The 19,014-nt window shown below is 37.5% G+C and overlaps 4 protein-coding genes across 6 annotated transcripts; 2 read left to right on the top strand and 2 right to left on the bottom strand.

Annotated features, from left to right (window-relative positions):
* LOC18785239 lies at positions 194 to 3,975 on the top strand. 2 transcript variants are annotated; one of them, XM_020557707.1, is made up of 4 exons: positions 194 to 453; positions 739 to 837; positions 2,075 to 3,011; positions 3,267 to 3,975. In XM_020557707.1, the coding sequence occupies exons 3-4, from the start codon at positions 2,122 to 2,124 to the stop codon at positions 3,730 to 3,732; spliced, it is 1,356 nt and encodes a 451-aa protein (XP_020413296.1). In that variant the 5' UTR covers positions 194 to 453; positions 739 to 837; positions 2,075 to 2,121; the 3' UTR covers positions 3,733 to 3,975. The 2 variants fall into 2 exon arrangements, with proteins under 2 accessions (XP_020413296.1, XP_007217991.1); XM_007217929.2 differs by lacking the exon at positions 739 to 837.
* Positions 4,543 to 6,700, top strand: LOC18785017. Its single transcript, XM_007218609.2, has 3 exons — positions 4,543 to 4,771; positions 5,643 to 5,725; positions 6,428 to 6,700. The coding sequence occupies exons 1-3, from the start codon at positions 4,693 to 4,695 to the stop codon at positions 6,455 to 6,457; spliced, it is 192 nt and encodes a 63-aa protein (XP_007218671.1). The 5' UTR covers positions 4,543 to 4,692; the 3' UTR covers positions 6,458 to 6,700.
* LOC18787166 (uncharacterized protein At4g00950) lies at positions 7,043 to 8,628 on the bottom strand. Of its 2 annotated transcripts, XM_020556643.1 has the most exons (3): positions 8,224 to 8,618; positions 7,821 to 8,133; positions 7,043 to 7,381 (listed from the first exon to the last, which is right to left on the bottom strand). In XM_020556643.1, exons 1-3 carry the CDS (start codon positions 8,478 to 8,480, stop codon positions 7,304 to 7,306), a joined length of 648 nt encoding a protein of 215 aa, XP_020412232.1. In that variant the 5' UTR covers positions 8,481 to 8,618; the 3' UTR covers positions 7,043 to 7,303. The 2 variants fall into 2 exon arrangements, with proteins under 2 accessions (XP_020412232.1, XP_020412231.1); XM_020556642.1 differs by having other exon boundaries at positions 7,077 to 7,381; positions 7,821 to 8,628.
* Positions 12,987 to 18,080, bottom strand: LOC18786825 (auxin response factor 18). Its single transcript, XM_020556641.1, has 14 exons — positions 17,250 to 18,080; positions 16,768 to 16,883; positions 16,559 to 16,654; positions 16,387 to 16,443; positions 15,898 to 16,050; positions 15,710 to 15,794; positions 15,421 to 15,511; positions 15,157 to 15,321; positions 14,938 to 15,051; positions 14,784 to 14,856; positions 14,552 to 14,699; positions 13,828 to 14,450; positions 13,546 to 13,733; positions 12,987 to 13,452 (listed from the first exon to the last, which is right to left on the bottom strand). Exons 1-14 carry the CDS (start codon positions 17,293 to 17,295, stop codon positions 13,311 to 13,313), a joined length of 2,097 nt encoding a protein of 698 aa, XP_020412230.1. The 5' UTR covers positions 17,296 to 18,080; the 3' UTR covers positions 12,987 to 13,310.

The following is a 19,014-nucleotide window of genomic DNA, read 5'->3' as shown; positions in this document are numbered from 1 at the left end:
CTTGAATTTCCCATCGGTGCCACGTGTCACTAACCCACCAGCGGATCCAAGCTTCTAGCAACTTACATGCTAGTATTCAAACCCAAATTATGAAACATGGGGCCCCATGTGATATTGGAAAATGCTGGTGTCAGCAAAACGGTGTCGTGCCGCTCTGAGCTTGAAGCTTTTTTAATAGTTGCTGAATTGGAGAGCAAGCGTGGCTGTATAAAACTGCAAACCGACAACGTACAAGTATGAAATGATAACTGAAAATCAAAAGCCCTCCTCCCCTCCCTCGTGGCCTTCTCTGACATGGGTCATATTCTTCTTGCTTGGTTTTAGATTCTTTGTCTACCTTGCATCTTAGAACCACAACGGTTCCTTCTGTATATGCTAAAGCTTTTTTAATTCAATGAATCAGATCTAACAAGGACCCCACTTACCCATCTTCTCCCACTTCATTCAGTGCAGGTCTGTTTGTTTCTCTGTTTTCTTAGTTCTTTTTGAGCAATTGAATTGCTGGGGTGCTTGTATTTTTAGGTGGTTTTTTAGTTATGTTTTGGAATTGGTTGTGTTTTCCTTCATGTTTGCTCATCTGGGTTTGTCTGATAATGGTGAAAATATATTTTGATTTCTGTTTAGACACATATCTAAAGAGTATATTAGTCAGCTAAGTCTTATTTGACAGCTTTCATTGTTAGTGAATATGAGGCTTTGATTTGTTGTTGACTTTTCTTCCTTTGAATTTTTTATCAGTTAATGGGATTTGGTGCTTAAATTCGGTCGGATTATAGCAAGTATTCTTTGGTGGCAACCCTTTAGCATTTGCATTGGGGTGTATCTTATAGAAAGAAGGTTGGTCTTTGGTGAAAATTGAAAGACCATTCAGTTTCTTTATGTTGAAAGGGTTGGTCTTTGGTAACTCATATTTGGCTCAGGGGCCAATTAGTTTGTTTAGCATTTGCAAAGTGTCTATTCGTAAATTACTTCTCTGGCATACCTTCAATGGTCAAGCCTTAACCTCCAGTGGAGGTAATGGTTCTTAGCTTCTTTAACTTCAATCAGTCTTTTTAAAACCTTCTAATGCTTTGTGTTTTCAAATCTTCGTACAATTGCTAATGTGTTATTCCATTGGTTTTTGTTCTTCTTCTTTTGATTCAATTGAAGTTCTGTTTGATATTTGTTTTGAGTGGTATGGAATATGATTCCTCATTCACTTAGCAAGTGACCGGTTTACTGCCAGTGTTAGTAGAGAAAAAATGATGGTGATTGGATTTCTTAAATCACATTTATAGTGCTTTCGAAAGTCAAGCATGCAGATATAAAAGGAATTAGGCTGTGAAATTGGAATTTAAGAATTTGCACCTAATCATATTTGTGTATGGTCGTAAGGAGATTTGAGATTTGAATGAAGATCCTTGTTATTATTATATAAGAATTTGGCACTGGTCAAAGTGGCTGGTTTGACCATTGTGGAAAACCAGCTTCTTCATGATAATAGAGCATAGCAAGCTGTATAATCTCATGGGCAACTTTTATCTTTTGAGGTAATGAAGAGCTAGCTCTGGTGTGTAAGTTATGACATTCTATGGATTAATTGAAATAAGAGCAAAGAATTTTGCTTGAAGGTAATCATCACTTAGTAATATATGATTAAGTAAATGATGCATGGATGGATAGATCAAGTTATAACTGTGGTTGAAGCTGATAAAGAGATTTTAGACATATTCCAGCTTCCTAGTACATAACTTCGACTGGCACCGTGGACCTTTAATAGCACTGAGAACTGTCTCTCAGAAATGGTGATAATTTTATCATTCAAACCAAGTGAATGGTGAAATTATCAAATATGTTGAAATAATGATAAACACCGTCCGAAGAATCTAAGGAAGGTCATATCTGTAAAGTGCTCTTTTTAGCTTGCTAAACCTGCATAATCTTGATTTGAAACCTATCTTGGATTCTTCTGCAGATTAACTGTTTTGTTTCTTCTCTTGTTTCCTTCCTTAATGGGTTTTGGGTGTTAAAAGAGTAGGATCCTTTCTGTTGGATTAAATTCTAATATTTTTCTTCTTTTGCAAACAATATGTAGCATATTCTCATATTAGAGAGTAAAATGTGCAAAAGAATAGGAAGTTGATGGCAGCAGCAGAAGCAAGGGCCGTGTGGCAGAGGGTAGCTAATCGTTGTTTTGTTCAAGAAGATGCCAAAAGAGCTCCCAAATTAGCTTGCTGCCAGTCCTCATCTTCAACAACTAAGCAGGTTGATGCAGGGCCTGCAACTGCAGCAGAAGGGCCAGATCATCCTGCTGCTGGTTTCGTGCCTCTTAACAGGAATCCTTCATATTCCAGTCTACCCCCCGATGCAAGATGGTGGCTGCAAATGCAACCTAGCTATGGGTACCAAAAGGATTTTACATATGAACAGTTAAATGCGTTGGAGGCCGACATGGAAACACTGAGAGCTGGGTTTGTAAAATCAACACCTAAAACTAGCGAGGTCCGCCAACAGAAAGGAGAATGTACTGATGCTGATGGTCACAAGAACAGCAAAGTCCAAAAGCAAGATGTAAACGCCCAATATGGTAAGGACATGAAGGAACTTGTTCAGTACAAGGATGTGAGAGAAAAATATGAAATTATGGGAATGGATACCATTGATTACCCCTTTTCCAAACAACCCGAGGAATTTTGTTGTGACTATCCTTGGATTGGAGGGGGGAGGGCTGAACCATGGTGGCGGACGACTGATAGAGATGAATTGGCCTCCTTGGTTGCGCAGAAGTCACTTAACCATGTTGAGAACTGTGATCTTCCCCCACCTCAGAAAATGTATCATAAGAGACATCCGTATGCTGATATTGGATGTTCTGACCACAATGTAATATTGGGGACATCTTTAGATGGGAAGGCCCAAACTGGTGGTCTTTCCGATTTGACCAGTCATGCACGGTGCTATTCTGATCCTGGAATAACACATGAAAGAAAGGGAAATGCAGCTGAAGAAGGGCACTCTGACAAATCATTCTGGTAGTTTTTACATATTTTCAGTGGATGTTTCAGGGCTCATGGTTATTTTCTCGAATTGTTTCATCTTTTTTATATCCTGAAATAGATAAGTTGATTTCCCGAAAGGTATTTAGCTAAAAGAAACTGATGAAATTATATGACTCTTTTGATATCCAAATCTTATGGTCTTGTCAAATTTGAGTTAGTCGAGTTCATTTTTTACGTTCATATGTATGCAACATAACACACATGATACTCAAATCTTAAATTTCGCAGGGATGTCACAGAGACACAACAACTTTCTGAGGGAGAACCTACCAAAGCTCAGCTTATGGAAGCGCTCTGCCATTCTCAAACACGTGCAAGGGAAGCCGAGATGGCAGCAAAGCAAGCTTATGCTGAGAAGGAGCACATTTTTAAGCTCTTCTTCAGACAAGCCTCTCAACTCTTTGCCTATAAGCAGTGGTTCCAATTGCTGCAGCTGGAAACCATTTGCATCCAGATTAAGAACAACGACCAGCCAGGCTCCGCTGTTGTCCCAGTGGTCCTTCCATGGATGCCATTCAAAGGTAGGAAACCGCGGAGGAACTGGCGTAAGGGTCCCAAGGGTAAAAGAGGCAGGCGGGCAGAACCCAGGCACGACATTACCAAGTATGCTGTTGCTTTTGCATTAGGATTCAGTCTTGTTGGTGCTGGCTTGCTCCTGGGATGGACTGTGGGGTGGATGTTACCCCATTTATAGGATGTCTAGTAGTTCTGAGTTCTGAGCTCTAACCATTTCACGGGTCTTGTAATGATTGTTTAAAAGGGAATGTGTTTTGGATTAATTTCTTTCTCTGTGTATTCCATTAGATTTTCTTAATTTTCCTTTGTGAATATACCCCTATGTATTGGTATACATGTGATGACGGATGAGATTGTGTGTATATTATGTCTGGTTATTCTTCCACTTTGTGTATATAACAAGTCTTGCTTCTTTTTTCCCTTTTCCCTCGCCCTGCAGACTATGTTTGGGGTTCAAAACTCGTGTTTTTGAATTTGACGGTATGATTTATGGGGACTTATGTAGTATCTACAGGTCCCTTGTAACATTATTGACCTTGTACGGGTATTTGGTGGTACAAGTAAAGGGTAGAGGTTTTGAGTTTGATTGAATTCGACTGGCACCTTAAGATCAATGTAGCATAGTATGGTACTAGAATACAGCCGCGGGGTATAATCCACTTAAATGTTTACAATATCAGTGGAAGACGGGATTAAAAAATTTCACTTTTACCTTGATTTTCTATTTTTTCACAAAGTGATATTTAAGTTGGGGGGGAATTGAATATAGGACCTAACTTGCAAGAGTAATAACGTAAATGCTCTTATTAGTATTGCAATATGTACGCGTTATAAAGACAAGATTAAGATTTGCCACTTTTACTTGACATGAGATGTGTTATTGTGGGCCCAAATTATCATTCCACCTAAGCCCACAGCCAAGTTTCAGCCTGGGCTATGGTTAGAACTTAAGTGAAGTTAGCAAGTCCATGCTGGGGCCAAATGTTAATTGCTGAATCCGACCTGTTAAGATCCGGATCATTTTGCCCAGCAGATCCGTTTTCGCTTCCATTTTCAGCTCTCTAGGCTCAAGCTCAGAGGTACAGAGACAAACAAGAAGAGTCACTCACACAAATACACAGGCACGCATTTAAGAGAGATGGCAGTGATGGAGAAGCTGAGGATGTTCGTAGCACAAGAGCCTGTGGTCGCAGCTTCTTGCCTCATCGCTGGCTTTGGTACTCTCTCTCTCTCTCTCTCTCGCAAAAACCCTATTTGATTTGGTATCAAATGGATGGGATTTGAATGCCAAAATTGAGGCACTAATTCAAATTTTTATCAACTGGGTTTTTGTTTCATGTGCAAAGCTTACAGAATTCGGGGCTTTTGTTCTCAGATTAGATATTTGCCAATCTCTTTTCTTTTTGTGAAGGTGTAATTTTGTGCATGTATATATGTACATCTCTTTGATGCAATGTGAGTCTTGTGTTTTTGCCCTATGAAGTTGTTTCAGTTGTTAAATAAGGAATTAAATACACGGTTTAAGGCAAAGTTAGAATATTTTGGCTGAATTTTCGAAGATTTAGTTATCTAATTCCTCACTTATGAATCACATTTTTGGATTACACTTATTGAATTCCATGTTTTAGAGCTGTTTGTATCAGTATTTATTTATCTGCGAAGAGAAATATAGGACTTGGCTTGGGTTCGTTTTATTCAATAACTTCATCCTAGGTGAGTAAAAATATGCTTCCATGGCTGGAAAAACATTGCCTGAAACCAGATATTTGAGCTCTGTACTCATTTTGATATCCAAGTTGATCTTTGATATATTTTATTTTTTTCCGTTCTCAGCCCAAGAAACCTTCTTTAATGGATTAGAATTGCATTTTCCAATTACGAAATTATCTCTATAAACGAGGAAGTGATCACTTGTGAAACTATTTTCTATTTGCTCTTTGACACAGAGGTCAATTTTGGCTCCTGATATCTTCAGTTTAATAGATCGAACATTTTAAAAAGTATCAGTATCTATTAAGGATTGAAGGGCATCCCTGTTGGGGTTATGGCTATCTGCGACTGATTTGGTCATTGTGGATAAAATTTCAGGTCTCTTCCTTCCAGCTGTGGTAAGGCCAATTCTAGACTCCTTTGAAGCTTCTAAGCAAGTCCCTCAGCCTGCTTTAAGCGATGTGAGTGTTGAATGACGCATGTTTTAAATCTTTCGTTCATAGTTCACGTAATTATGCAATTTTACCCCATTGGAGTACTTGGATATTATGATGTTCATAGTGAATTTGTTCATGTCTGATTCCTTCCTTGCGGGATTAGAACTTAAATTTAACTTGAATTTAATTAGTGCTCAAAAGATGTAGCGTCAATTGTTGTAAATTATAAATTATAAATATATAAATAAAGTCTTATTGTTGTCATTGGTAAGTATGCCTTATTATTAGGTTGGTATTGTCCGGGCTGTACTTCATCTTATAGTTAGATTGGTGGTCTACATGGAATGCAATGGACCTTTTCAACCTGCTCCCCATCTCTTAAAATAGGTCGACTTGGTTAGGTTATGTGCTCTTACACATCCATGAGCATCTAAGTTGAAAAGGATAGGAAAAGAGAGACATAGTACAACTTGATCCTCTCAACTTGCTCCATCCCATACATGGTGTGCATGATTTGGTTATGGTCTCTTATACAGCCATTAGCATCTAAGTTCCAAAGGATAAGAAATTAGGGCTTGGTCATGTGATGGATGGCGCTTGCTAAAAATCAGCTAAATATTATTCACTTTGATCTGTGTTATATGCCCCTACAACATTTTAACAAGATCCTTTTCACTTTAATGTTTATTATCACTCTTTTTCTGAATACCTGGACATTTTTTGCAGGTTGTTGCAGGTATGACAGGTAAAAAGTAGAGGTGATACGATTCATTGATACAGGCGACACAATTCGAACAATCTTCCTCCTCTTTTCTCTTATTTCCATTTTCATCAGCAATGAAATAAGCCTGACAATCTTGTATGGAGAACTAAGTGATACTGCATATTGAATATCATCCTTTTTTGTTGTAAGCTTATGAATCGTTTCGTTGTTGTGTTAACTTTAAGTAGCTAAGCTTCATTGGAAGCCTGATTAATGCATTCCTTGTTTTGCCAAAAGTTTTTGTTTTCATTTCTTCTGCTACATGGTTGAAGACCATAACATGTTCTTATACAGTTGTTGTGAGCATTTCTTTTAATGTGCTTCGTGCTAAAATCGATTCTTCAGAATTCTGGCAGCAAATCGTAGCTATGTATTAAAGGGTAGCAACCAGGGGATTTCTAGATACAAATTTATACATGGGTGAACGGATCTTGCAAAAGTTGTGCTCGGATTCTTTTTTTCTTTATTCATTTGTCTTGTATAAACATTCTTTTGTCCCAATATACAAATGAAAATTTACTGAAATCTTCCCCATTTCATTTCCATTTTATATATAAACAATGCAAAGTATGATCCCAACCAAGAAATTTACTAGTGACATGTTGCAGCTGATGGAAAAGAAAGCAAAACAGTAAAATAAGGTCTACATTTTACATGAACACAATTACAAGCCATTTTCATTTCGCATAACAACGTCCACTTTTCCGGATTTCAGCATGAAATCCTTAGATTGTGTAGAAAAGAAAATGTCATTTTCAATTCACATGGAATATTACTGGACTGCAGCAGTTGACAGGTAATTTTGATTTGGACCTACTCTAAGGTGCACAGAGTTGAGTCTAGATCACAATCCCATCTTTCTTCAATTTTCTACTCTTCCATGGAACTGCCTGCTTCAAGCCCTGGCAAATTGTTGTCTGCAAATCAAAGTAATTTTACATCAAATACATAAAATATAAAATATAAAAACTTCAAAATTACCAAACGAAATTCTAAAAACTTAAAAGACTTTTCCCAAGTACAAAGCCTTGGCCCCAACCTGCCAACATAACATGTTCTCTCACCCTCATTCCCCTTCCCAGCCTACCCTACACAACCCAATTTATGTTGTTGTACTTAGAGACCTGCTTAGTTGGGTACACTTTGATGTAGGGGACCTCCTCCTTTTGCAAAAAGCTAGGAGACCTCTAATGGCTTTGGACCAGTTTCTCAAAAACTAACTAGAGTTCATTTCTTCTCCATCGAATTTATAATGTCATGTGATAACAGGTAGAAAAAAGTGCAAGCCAGAATGTGAGGCAACTAAAAATAAAACCAAATGATTAGATAAAAGAAATGAAAGAAAGAAATATTTACCCAGAAATGAGGTCTGGCATGAGAGGGACTAGAAAAGCTCCCAGCTCTTCTAATCCTTGTGGTCTTCACCTGCCTACTGCTGCTGCTCTCTCCCACGCTGCTGCCATCACTCTCTCCATCCACAGATGATGGAAAGACATAACTAGCCCCACCAACCTCTCTTTTACCCTTCAAGATCCTCCTCCCCCATGAATCAAACCACCCTCGTTCTTTAAGCCCTCTCTTGCTCAGAACCACAGCACCAAGCTGCCCTCTCTCAGGGCTAAAATCCCCATAACACTCCATGCCCATCCTAAATGAAGAAGACTGAAACTTTGACCTGCCCACATAAGGACCCTCCAGGACTGTGGTGGGTGAAGGTTGTTTGGTTTCCAAAAGCAGCCTTGGAGGGAGTTCTAAGCACTTTTGAGAAAAGTCAGTTGGGTTTGGAAGGGTGATGAGGGCAGTGCAAGGCCTTGGCTTGCCAGGCTCTTCTTCCCAGCGAAATGGAACTGAAACTGAGGTGTAGAGTGGTGGGGTTAAACTCCCAGAAGGCTCAAGTGACTGAATTTGAGGGGCAGAAAACAAGGGTAGCTTTAGTGTCTCTTCCTCTACCTCTGCCTCAGATCCCATGGCCTCTAGCGATCTCTCTGTGGCTGATCTTTGGTGATTGAATCTCATAAAAGAGTTGAGTTTTTTGAGTGACTAAAAGAGACGAGAGACAAAGGGAAAGAGAAAGGAAAGTCTTAAAAGGAAAAAGCCACCACTTTGAGTCACATCTGTCTTAATGGAGCCTTGCTATGTTTGCTAAACACACAAGCTCTCATATAATTGTGACTTTGACAGGAAAAAAAAACCCAATTGGTGGAGTGCACTAATATCCATTACACCTGCTCTTTTCTTTTAAAGTAGAATTACTATCGGAGTAAGACTTTCACGAAACAGAAATAACATTATTTTACTATCTTGACTAATAACGCTACGACACGACACACGTGAGAACACTGCTATTCTCATTGCAATTAAGTTTTTTTTTCTTGAGAATGTGGTAATAAAAGCAAAGCAGCTTTATCTCCTCTGTCACTGGGAAATTTTGACAATGACTTGACTTCACTGTACACTGAGGTAGTCTTACTTTGCCAATCACATGAGGGCTTGTGGCATATTTCTACCAATTCTCAAGCCCACATGGTAGCACAATGGTGCACATGAGCATACCATATTGCAATTGTGAAGCATAGGATGCCAACCTGTGATGGAGAACAAAACCCTTTTCAGTAGTAGTACACTGAGCCTTTCTTGGACTTTAGTTAGTCAATCAAGGCCCTTCCAAAAAAAAGGTCATTCTCCATTGTCACTAAAAACCAACCATCCCGATCTCTCTAGGCAAAAACACATGTGCATGAGCGTGTCCCTTAGAATCTATAAAGGTTCTTTTTTCTTTATCGAAATCTATAAAAGGTTCAAGCACGGGAAAAAAATTAATGCAAAATAGTTGAATTTAGAGTAAGAGGACACCAGCTGGGTTTTGAAAGTCTAAACAACCTGCCCCAAATTGACCATAGATGTTATTAACGATCAAAGTAAATCCCTGCCTGCATTGTTGAAAATTGGGCTCTACTTCTATATACCCAAATACTTGAAAAGAATGATACGAATGCGAGTTGATGATCTCATAAGAGCAACTCCACCCATTTGCCCTTAGCCATGGCAAGGGTGGAGCTAGGGCAAGCACTATTCACGTGAATAGTGGCTGCCCTTGCAAATAGTAAATTGTGTCTCCACCCGTTGCCCTTAGCCATGGCAATTACTATTCATTTTTTTGTTTTTTCCTCCTATTTTTTAATGAAAATAATTAATTTGGGTAATATTTTCAGATAATATTTTTGGGTTCGTACATATCAATATTTATTATAAAATTCATATCTCAATCGGAAAATTTTTTGGTATTTATAGAAAAAAAAGAGTATTTTTTTGGTATTTTTTTTAAAAAAAATTCAATTTGTTTTCATTTTTTTATTGCACAAAAATTGGCTGCCGTTGGATTGGAGAAAAAAATCTGATCGGAGAGCTCAGAGTGCGACACGTGGACTTTTAGTGGTACTGTAGCGCCAGACACTGTAGCATCACTGTAGCACTGCGGTACTGTAGCGGCACTGTAGCTATACTGTAGCGATACTGTAGCACCAAAACGAGGGTTGGAGCTCGGGCCAGCCCAGGTTGCTGGGTCCCACCTTGCCCTCGGGCCTGGGCTGTCCGCTGGAACACCTTTTTTTTTTTTTCCTCCCCTAGCCTCGGGCTGGGCTGTGCCGCTGGAGAAGCTCTAATGCATCAACAGTTTGCAATCATTTACAAGCGCATAAATAATTAATATTAATATAATTCTATTGGATTTGCATGAATTGTAGAAAATTGGAGCGCTACTTCTATAAGCCTCAAGTACTTGCAACGAGCAATGCAAATAAGCTTATGATCTTGCAATGCATCAATAACTCATAGTTACTCGCAGACTCAGAAACAATGGATACTAACATGATTCTATTGGCAACATTTAGTTGATTTTGGAACACACTACAAGTCTACTAAACCTGATATGACACAAAGCAAGAAGTAATATAATAATAAAAGCAAGATTTTCCTATAACTACAAGAGAAAAATGACATTGACCAAAAAAACAAAAAACAAAAAAAACAAGAGAAAAATGACAAATTCGTAAATGCCCAAACAATGATCGCATGATATGTGGTATTAGGAGTAGTTATGTGGCTAAACAATGTTCTAGCTAGCGTGGTAGCTGCGGCATGCCACCCAGATGCAAAAGTCAAGGTGAAAAGTAGAAAGCATCAAGTCATTTTCATAATCAAACAACCCCTTGCTGCAGATTTGTGATCTCACAAAGATCAAAGTGCTTTATTTATCTCTCCTTTGACTATAGAGTTTAGACCTCATTGCAACACTTTAACCTCAAAAAATTACCTCTTTCTTTCCCTGTGGATGAAGTAAGAGGAGGGCTGAATGAAAATTGAAACACATATTATATTATCATATATCTTGAATCTTGAATCTGAAATCAGATGAGCTGTAAAGAACTCATTAGTGTAGTAATTTGGAGTATTTTCTCTCTCAGGTAAGATCTTGGGTTCGAGTCCTAGCATCCCTGTAGTGTGTGTGAATTTAATAAGCTATCACCCCTTTCAATAGGAAATGTCCTCAAAAAGAAATCAGATGAGCCTAATGAATGTTGATATAATTTGGTTTGTTTTGTTTGGTTTGGGCAAAAATGCTAACGCTTACTAAATCCATAATCATTACCAAATTTCAACTAGTCCATAAACTAGGCAAACCAATGATTAAAGTGTATTAAAGTGTAATTATGTCATACAGCTCTAAAAAGTAGAAAGCAACAAAAGAAAAGAAACAAAACACGTTTTTTTTTCCCAGTGGAAAGAGAGTTTGGTGGTGGTGGCAAACAATCATGCTTACGACAGAAACCACGCAACCCAAATGAAGCCCATTAATCAGTTCAGGGCTGCTTATTAAAACCCATGAAACTGAAATTTTGTAGCTGATGAGGTGAAGCTATAAGAGCCTGAAATTCTCTGGGCTTCTTCTTTTGAGTTATGAGAACCCAGGCTTAGAAGACTAAGACATTAAGACTAAGTGCTCGTTTGGTGTCTAAGTTTGGATTTAATGATTTATCTAATCCAATTTAATTCTAGACACGAAACGAGTCCTACGGGACTAAATCAGACTAACTCATTGTCATTGAGTGGCAGAGTGAATTTACAGGTATATTTTTACCCAACTTCCACCATTAAAAATTTACAGCTCTATGAAAAATGGTCTGAATAAGTTTGTGTGTTTAAGTAAAGCTAGCCCAATTAAGAATTTTCACTCTCGTGCTCTTTTGCCAAAGTGCAAGAGGTGTTTGGAGAATGCAAATAGCACCTCTCTGGTAAAACTAAAAATAAACGTAGAACAAAAGCAAGGGACAAATTTTCTTCCACTGTCCTGTCTTGTACAATTTTTGGTGAAATATTTTATATGCTTTTAACGTGGAAGACAATAGAACGTGTCTTTCATTATTGTTTTAAAACAAAATATAAACAAGCCAGAGCTTTCACACAATCTTTCCCAGCTCCATTTCCCCTAAAATCAAGCGCATATAATATGCTCTTCTATGTTGAACAATTAACTTCTACTTATTACGTCTTATCTTATCATACAAATTGTCAATTTCTGTCATGCATTAAAAAAGAATTCACGTTTTTTTTTTTCATGATTTAAATTAACAGTGTGACACAATATATATATATATATACAAAAATTCTTCTATGCGGACGTTATTTTGCAAACGCTATGTATTTTCTACTACCTCTCTCTGCTTTCCTCTATATTTACAATGGCATCTGCACGATAATAACATGCTGACATCCGGATGAGAGAATAACATAATGGAGCACAGAAAAATTCAAAGAGCATGGCAAGGGTTCTATTTATAAAAATTTAATTTTTTTTAAAAAAAAGGGCATGGCAAGGGGTCTCTGCCAGTCTTCTTTTTATTATGAAGTTGTTTGAAAATGAATAGCAATTTTACAAGAAACCTCAAAGAAGCCAACTCCGGAAATGTCTGCAAAACACTAGGGAAAAAAGGCATGAAAGCCACATCTTTTAACAACAATTGCGCCTTTTTTGTGTTTTTAATATAATAATACATAGTTTCTTTTTCCCATGATATAAAGGCAAAAAATTTCTGAGCCTGATGCAAATTTGCCTCCAGTATGATATTTTTAAGTTCATGCATAGCACATGCCTTTACAAACATGGGCAATAGATTTCATATTGTTTGTTTCGGTATCTTATTCTTACATTTGACTGGGAAGAAGATTGCCCCCTTTCTACATGTTCAATTGAAATTTTCCCTTTTTCTTAAAATGATTTTTAAAATGAATAAATGAAAGAGTTGGTGACTTGAATTTGTCATTACAGACAAAGATAATGCTCTCATATCTTGTGTCGTTGTCAAATGGATTTTAGACCTTTTGATACTTCCTTTCCACCCTTTCTCCACCACACCCCCTTTCCAAGAAGTTATCTTTGTGAAAACAACACACCTGCCTCCGCATTTTAGACATCTTAAAGCAAAAGCTGCCAATTGTTACCAAAAATATGAGAAACAAGCAAAAAGCAAAAGTTGCCAATTGTGACCAAAAGGACTAAATTGAAACCAAATACCAAACATATATATGTATTTTTACAGGAAGACTGAACTTAACCACAACCACACCAAGTATTGACAGATTCCATTTCTAATCCTGATCAAGAGTAGCTGCTCTGCTTCTGGCATGAAAGTCTGCTAACCCATCACCAAAAACCCAAACCCCAACCTAGCCTTCTGCTTGCTTAGTACATGCTCCAAAAATATGAGCAAAGCAACTACCAACTAACTTCTCCCAGATGAAAAGGGAGATAAAATCAACCCACAACAAGAAGGAAGGAAATTTGAACTATCATGTTTCACATCTATGCTCAGAATCCACGCTAACCGTCCCTTCACAATCTAAAGATGAATTCTGAAGCTTACATCTATTCATCTTCTGTACTTCGTCGCTTGAATATATAAATATCTTCTTCACCAACTTACAGAAGTCCCTGCATTTGTAAGCAGTTGAATATTCTCAGAACCTGAGTTCATTTTTGTATTGAAAAGAAATGGTGCAATAGACAAAATCTTAAGTTACTTACAGCCACTGATCATCGCCCATAAGCATCATGTCATTTTCATCATCTGTAAAAACAACTGCCCATTTGTTCTGTGGACGAAGCTCTCCTTTGATCTCAAACATTTTCTCTAGCTCATCAATTAGATTATCGTAGCCTTTCAATGAAGTCAAGTCCACAGCACGACCAACAGCAACCCCTTGCATTTGCACCTTCTCAATAGACAATAACAATTGCTCATAAGAAACAACTGCTTTTTTAAGTAGTGGTGTGAAACAATAGAACTAGCAAGACTCCGCATTTTACCTTAGTACGAGTTCTTGTTGAGAGAGTCAATCCTTGCTTGCCCTGTGTCTCTCCCGGTGATGCCTCTGAGATTACTTGTTTCTGCTCCTTTGAGAGCTTTGAGACATCCAGATCCTGATAAACTTCAAATGCAGCAGCTGTAGTAGGTCCTTTACCACCACACGACATTGCTTTACACACTGGCTCGCTCTCTGGGGGAGAGGCAGTTTTAGAGTTGTTTGTCAAGTTATATCCAAACAACCACAAATCTGAACTGTCAGATTTTTTCTCTTTTCCCACCTGGCCAGGTATCGGGGTATTACTTGGCTTTGATGATGCCTTTGATGAAACTGGGGAAGCAACACTAGAGAGAACAGAACCCGTAGTTACATTTTTGTTGCCCTCCTTCGAGTCTGGAAAAAGGCTTAAGGAGACATTCACGTGTGGAGAAGAAGGCCAGATGCCCTCTGAGTAGACCCTCGAGCTAGAGTAACTGCTGCTATTGCTTTCTTTCTGCCTCAGAGGCCAGACAACCTGACTACCAGAGCTTTGGACTTCAGGAACACCACCTAATTGGTTTAACTCCACGGTCTGGGTTGAGCCATGATACCAGAAAGCAGAAGCAGGTGAATTGGTGGTAATTTCTACATTCCAATTGATACATAGAAGTCAAGACACTAAAACCCACCCAAGAGTCCAACAAGAATATTAATCAATAAATAATCCACAGCAGAAACTTTCATACCAGATGAAGAAATTTCTACAGGTCGAGGTCTTTTGCTCTTTACTACTGGTTGAACAAGATGTATAGGAGCAGAAGCTACAAAAGGCTCTATCTCCCAAAAGGAAACCCTCTCTGGCCTTTGAACTGCAGCATGTTCATCCCATTGAATCTGTAAGAATAAGATCGAAAAATAAGTATACAAATGGGAGCAAATAAAACAGTATTCTGATCTGTAACTCAATAACATCTCAACCTTCAATGACCGCCATTTAGATTCAGACCACTGAGATGATAAATCCCCAACACCAACTATAGTGCCTGTGAACCTGGCCAAATAAATTATGTAGAAATTTACAAAAGAATTCAGTTTAAGAAAACATTAATGACCAAAAATCCATTATAGACACCTTCTTTCAGGAGACTCTTCTCCTTCAAATCTCATCTTGAAGCGCATCCCAACCGAAAACTTATTGTTAATGGCCTCCAGATATTTGTTTAAGCCAATAATGAACTGGCTTGTCCTGGAAGAAAAAAAGAAACAAATGTGCTGGAATAAATGGATTTCCCAACTAACAGAAAAACCTTAAATTACAGAAAAAAAATAATAATAAAAGCATCCCCCAAACCTGGGCTTGTAGTACACGACAAAGAGGGTTCGTGTCATAAGAGCATGAGAAGCAGTTGCAAGCACTCCAAGATGCATGCTCTGGCTTGATATCACAGATGAAGGCATGTGACTTTGTTGACGAGCTAGACGCCGAACCCCAACCCGTAATTCCCCATTATCACCCCTACAAATAGGTTCTTGTTAACTAAAAGCCAAGCTATGAAGGATGCATTCACCTTAATTATAAAAATAAAATAGAAACGCCTTGAACTTCAAAAGTTACCTCAAAAACACAAAGGCATCACCGGCAACCAATCTTTTTGAAGTGACGAATGTACTCCATCCTGTTGTAAGTAAATGCCTCCGGGGTTGACCTTAACATTTGAAATTAAAGTGAAACATAAGCCCAGTAATCATACACAGAAACAGAACAGTTCCTAACATTCAACATGGCTAAATACTATATTAGTGCTTCCGATTAGTTTACTTCAGAATCAAATAATTGTAGTTTTTAAAGTAAATAAAAACCCTTATTCACATTCTATACAAAGCAAACTTTTGGCTGCACATACCTCTAAAGATATGCTTAAATTTCCACTCATACCCATGAAGATCTTTGGCGTTCAACTCCTGAGTTGGAGTTGCTTGGATCATGTCCTAGTGAAATAGAAACAGCAGTGCATATGAAAATATGAAAAGAAAACGGTGATTAACCACTAGCATAAAAACAACAGAAATGCATGGAAATGAGAGAAAATACCAATGGAGGTAAGCACTCAGTGGCATGCTTTCGAAGAACTGAGAACCCTCCATGGGTGCTTGTATCGGAAGCGGTCAAAATCTTGCAAAAGCTGTGAACTGTTGGCTTTGAAGGTTCAGGGATGCATGGATCAGGACTGGTAGGTTCACTTTGCTGTAGTGCCAGCGGAAAGAAGATGAGTAGAAAGAAAAGGGGAAAAAATTATACTTCATTCAGAGCTGGAACTAATAATTCTATACACGCACTTTTGGTTACTACAAAAACTGTGGAAAAGAGCTAAAAAACGTGAAAATTTCAGTATTGGTTATTAAGAAAATAACTCAATTGAATTGAAGCGACTTTAACATTAATTTCTGGAACCAAAACATTCACAGCATTTGGGTTATACATTTTGATTTTATATCTTTTTTCTCCTCCTTCTTAGTAATCAAACAGAGCAAGTTGACACAAAACAATAAATAAGACAAAAAAGAAAAACATGTTTCTCACATCTGCTTCTGGGTGCAAAGTGATCTGAGCATAAACCTCATCTGTCTCTTGTTCTGCCTGTAAGTTCAAAGAAACTCTCATTTCAACAAAAATCAATTTTCCAGATAACAAAATACAAAATTTTCACAAAACCATAGATATACATGGAAAACTACGATCTGAAGCACAATACCAGTAAATGAATATGAACCACACGACAAAGGATCTTAGAAGGAAGATTAAAGAGAGGGATTTGCTGATTTAGTTCCTGATTTGTTGATGCTTCCAACTGCAAAAACCAGAAATCATCAGAAACCCAGAAAAGGAAACAAATGTAACAAGAAAAAACAGATTTTGATCCACTAAGAAACAACGAAAACAAGTGGATAGAAAGGATTGTACTTGTTCCATATGACCCTGAGGGAAGTAGAACACCCTCTCCCCAGGCCTTGGCACATCCACCAGAGGTCCTGCACATAACTTCCATAGCTCTGTGTACAGATCACCACCTCCAAAGCCTACCAAACGAAATGTATACCATAAATATTAGAAAAATGATAAATAAACATAAAGGGTATAAACTAATCCTGTGCCTGGTTTCTGAAGAAACCCAGAAATTAAAACAAGCTGAAAATATTAAAGATGGAAACTTTATCATAGTCTGCAAGCTGAAATATTAGAATCCTCCCCTCCTCCACTGAGACATAAACAACTTTTTAGGCCACCACCCAACACAGAAAACAAACTAGAGACTTCAATGAATGTTTTTTCGTGTTTTCTCAGTACCCAAATAAAAAACACATAGAAAGGCAAAATCTTTAACATTTCCATTTCATTTTCCTATGCATCCAACTCTGCTCTACTTACCAAGCAAACCAACCCACCTGTTTCCGCCCGAGAAATCGAGGAGTCACACTCAAGGTGTGCCATTCAAAAGCTCAAACCAACCCAGCAACGAAGTCGTTAGTGGCGTGCAGGAGCAGAGGACCCAAGAGAACTGAAACAAAGCAAAGAAAAGCTCAAACAGCAGCCTCTTCAGTCTTCACGCACTGTGGTAAATACCATAATGGCCTACCCCATTTACGAACAAGAAGACCCGGAAGAGCAAAAAGGCTAAGAAGACAGGACGGTTATGCTAGCAGCCATAATTGCTAGTGCTAGTACTAGTTTCTTTTATTTATTTTTATTTCTCTCTTTTTCTCTCTTTTGGGTCTGTAACGACTGTGGTTTTTAATAGGCTGGTGGCCTCCCTCTCTCTCTCCCTCTCTCTCTCCCTCTCTCTTCCTCTCTCTCTCTCTCTGAAGTGTGTTTCAGTTACAAACCCGCTTTTTTGCTTTGTCTTCTCGGCACAGCCAAAACAGCTTCTCTTTTGGTTTCCTTGTGATTGTGAAGCTTTAGCTCTCTCTCTCTCTCTCTCTCTCTGTCTCTCTCTCTTTCTGAGTCTTTGTGGTTTTCTAATTCTGCTGGGTTTTTCTTGACCTGAATCGACGTTACCAAATCCCCAAAAAAGCTTTGTTTTTTTTTTCTCTCTTAAATCATATTATAATTGCAAATTCTTAAAAGCCCAATTATTTTTATTTTTTTTACTCAATTCTCTTGCAACTGGGTGGGAATGGGATCTATCTATCATAGGCCAAATTCTTTTTTTCTATTTCTCTTATAATTGAGTGGGATCTATAATATTATAACAGTCATCCCACTGGAAAGAACTAGAAGAATTAATTAAATAATTGTACTTGCTATTGCTAATATTTTTCCTTTCCCATTATGAATTTAGTGCTTGCTCTTTGAGTTTTAGCTCACATCCTGACATCCTGTTTCAGTCTTCGCAGATGATGGTACATGGTTGGTGACTAATCATCATAATGAAGGTTTGGACCTTACAACAAATATTTTATACCCACAAAAAAAAAATTTCAATTTGTATATTCAAACATAAACCAATACAATTCTTATCATCTAACCAAAAATAAATAAAAATTTCTTGACCAATAATTGGGACCACCCCCACTGTTTGTGTGGGATATTGGGACTCCAATGTTTTAATTAATTATCAGTAGAAGTGTGGGATCCTGACCTAATGATAAAGAAAAAATATAAGTATTGTGCAAGAAAAAAAAACCTCAAAATAATTATAACAATGTCAATGAGCACAAAGATGACAATTGTGTGTGATGTTATAAAATTAATTATATATGACAATTACAATTGTATTTATAATGTTTGATATTTGGTATGTTATGAACACATTTAACGCTTATGATCAAAGATCGATAATTTAGCAACATAACATGCTAAATTGTTTGACAGAAGAAACTATTAGTATAGAAATATGGAAAGTAGTATAACTTCAAAAAGAAAAACCATTTTTCTGAATTAACAATCTAAATCGACAATTTAGAAATAGAACATGAAATGATGACGAGGAAGAAATTTTTTCTGAATTAAAAAAAAACAATTTAATAAAGTTCTCTTTGAATAACTGAGGTTTTAAAAAACAATAATTTAGAATGAAACACTTAATTTGAAATCTCTCTTCTTGTATAAAATAATATTTTTTAATGCCAATAACAATTCCCATTTATAAAAAGCTTATATTTCTTAATTAATTAAGAAAACTCGAATATAAGTTATGTTGTGTTTTTTATT

Source organism: Prunus persica, chromosome G2 (genome assembly GCF_000346465.2).
Source record: "Prunus persica cultivar Lovell chromosome G2, Prunus_persica_NCBIv2, whole genome shotgun sequence".
Taxonomy (NCBI): Eukaryota; Viridiplantae; Streptophyta; class Magnoliopsida; order Rosales; family Rosaceae; genus Prunus; species Prunus persica.
Note: the sequence above shows the minus strand (reverse complement) of the source record. Positions and strands in the feature narration are given on the sequence as shown.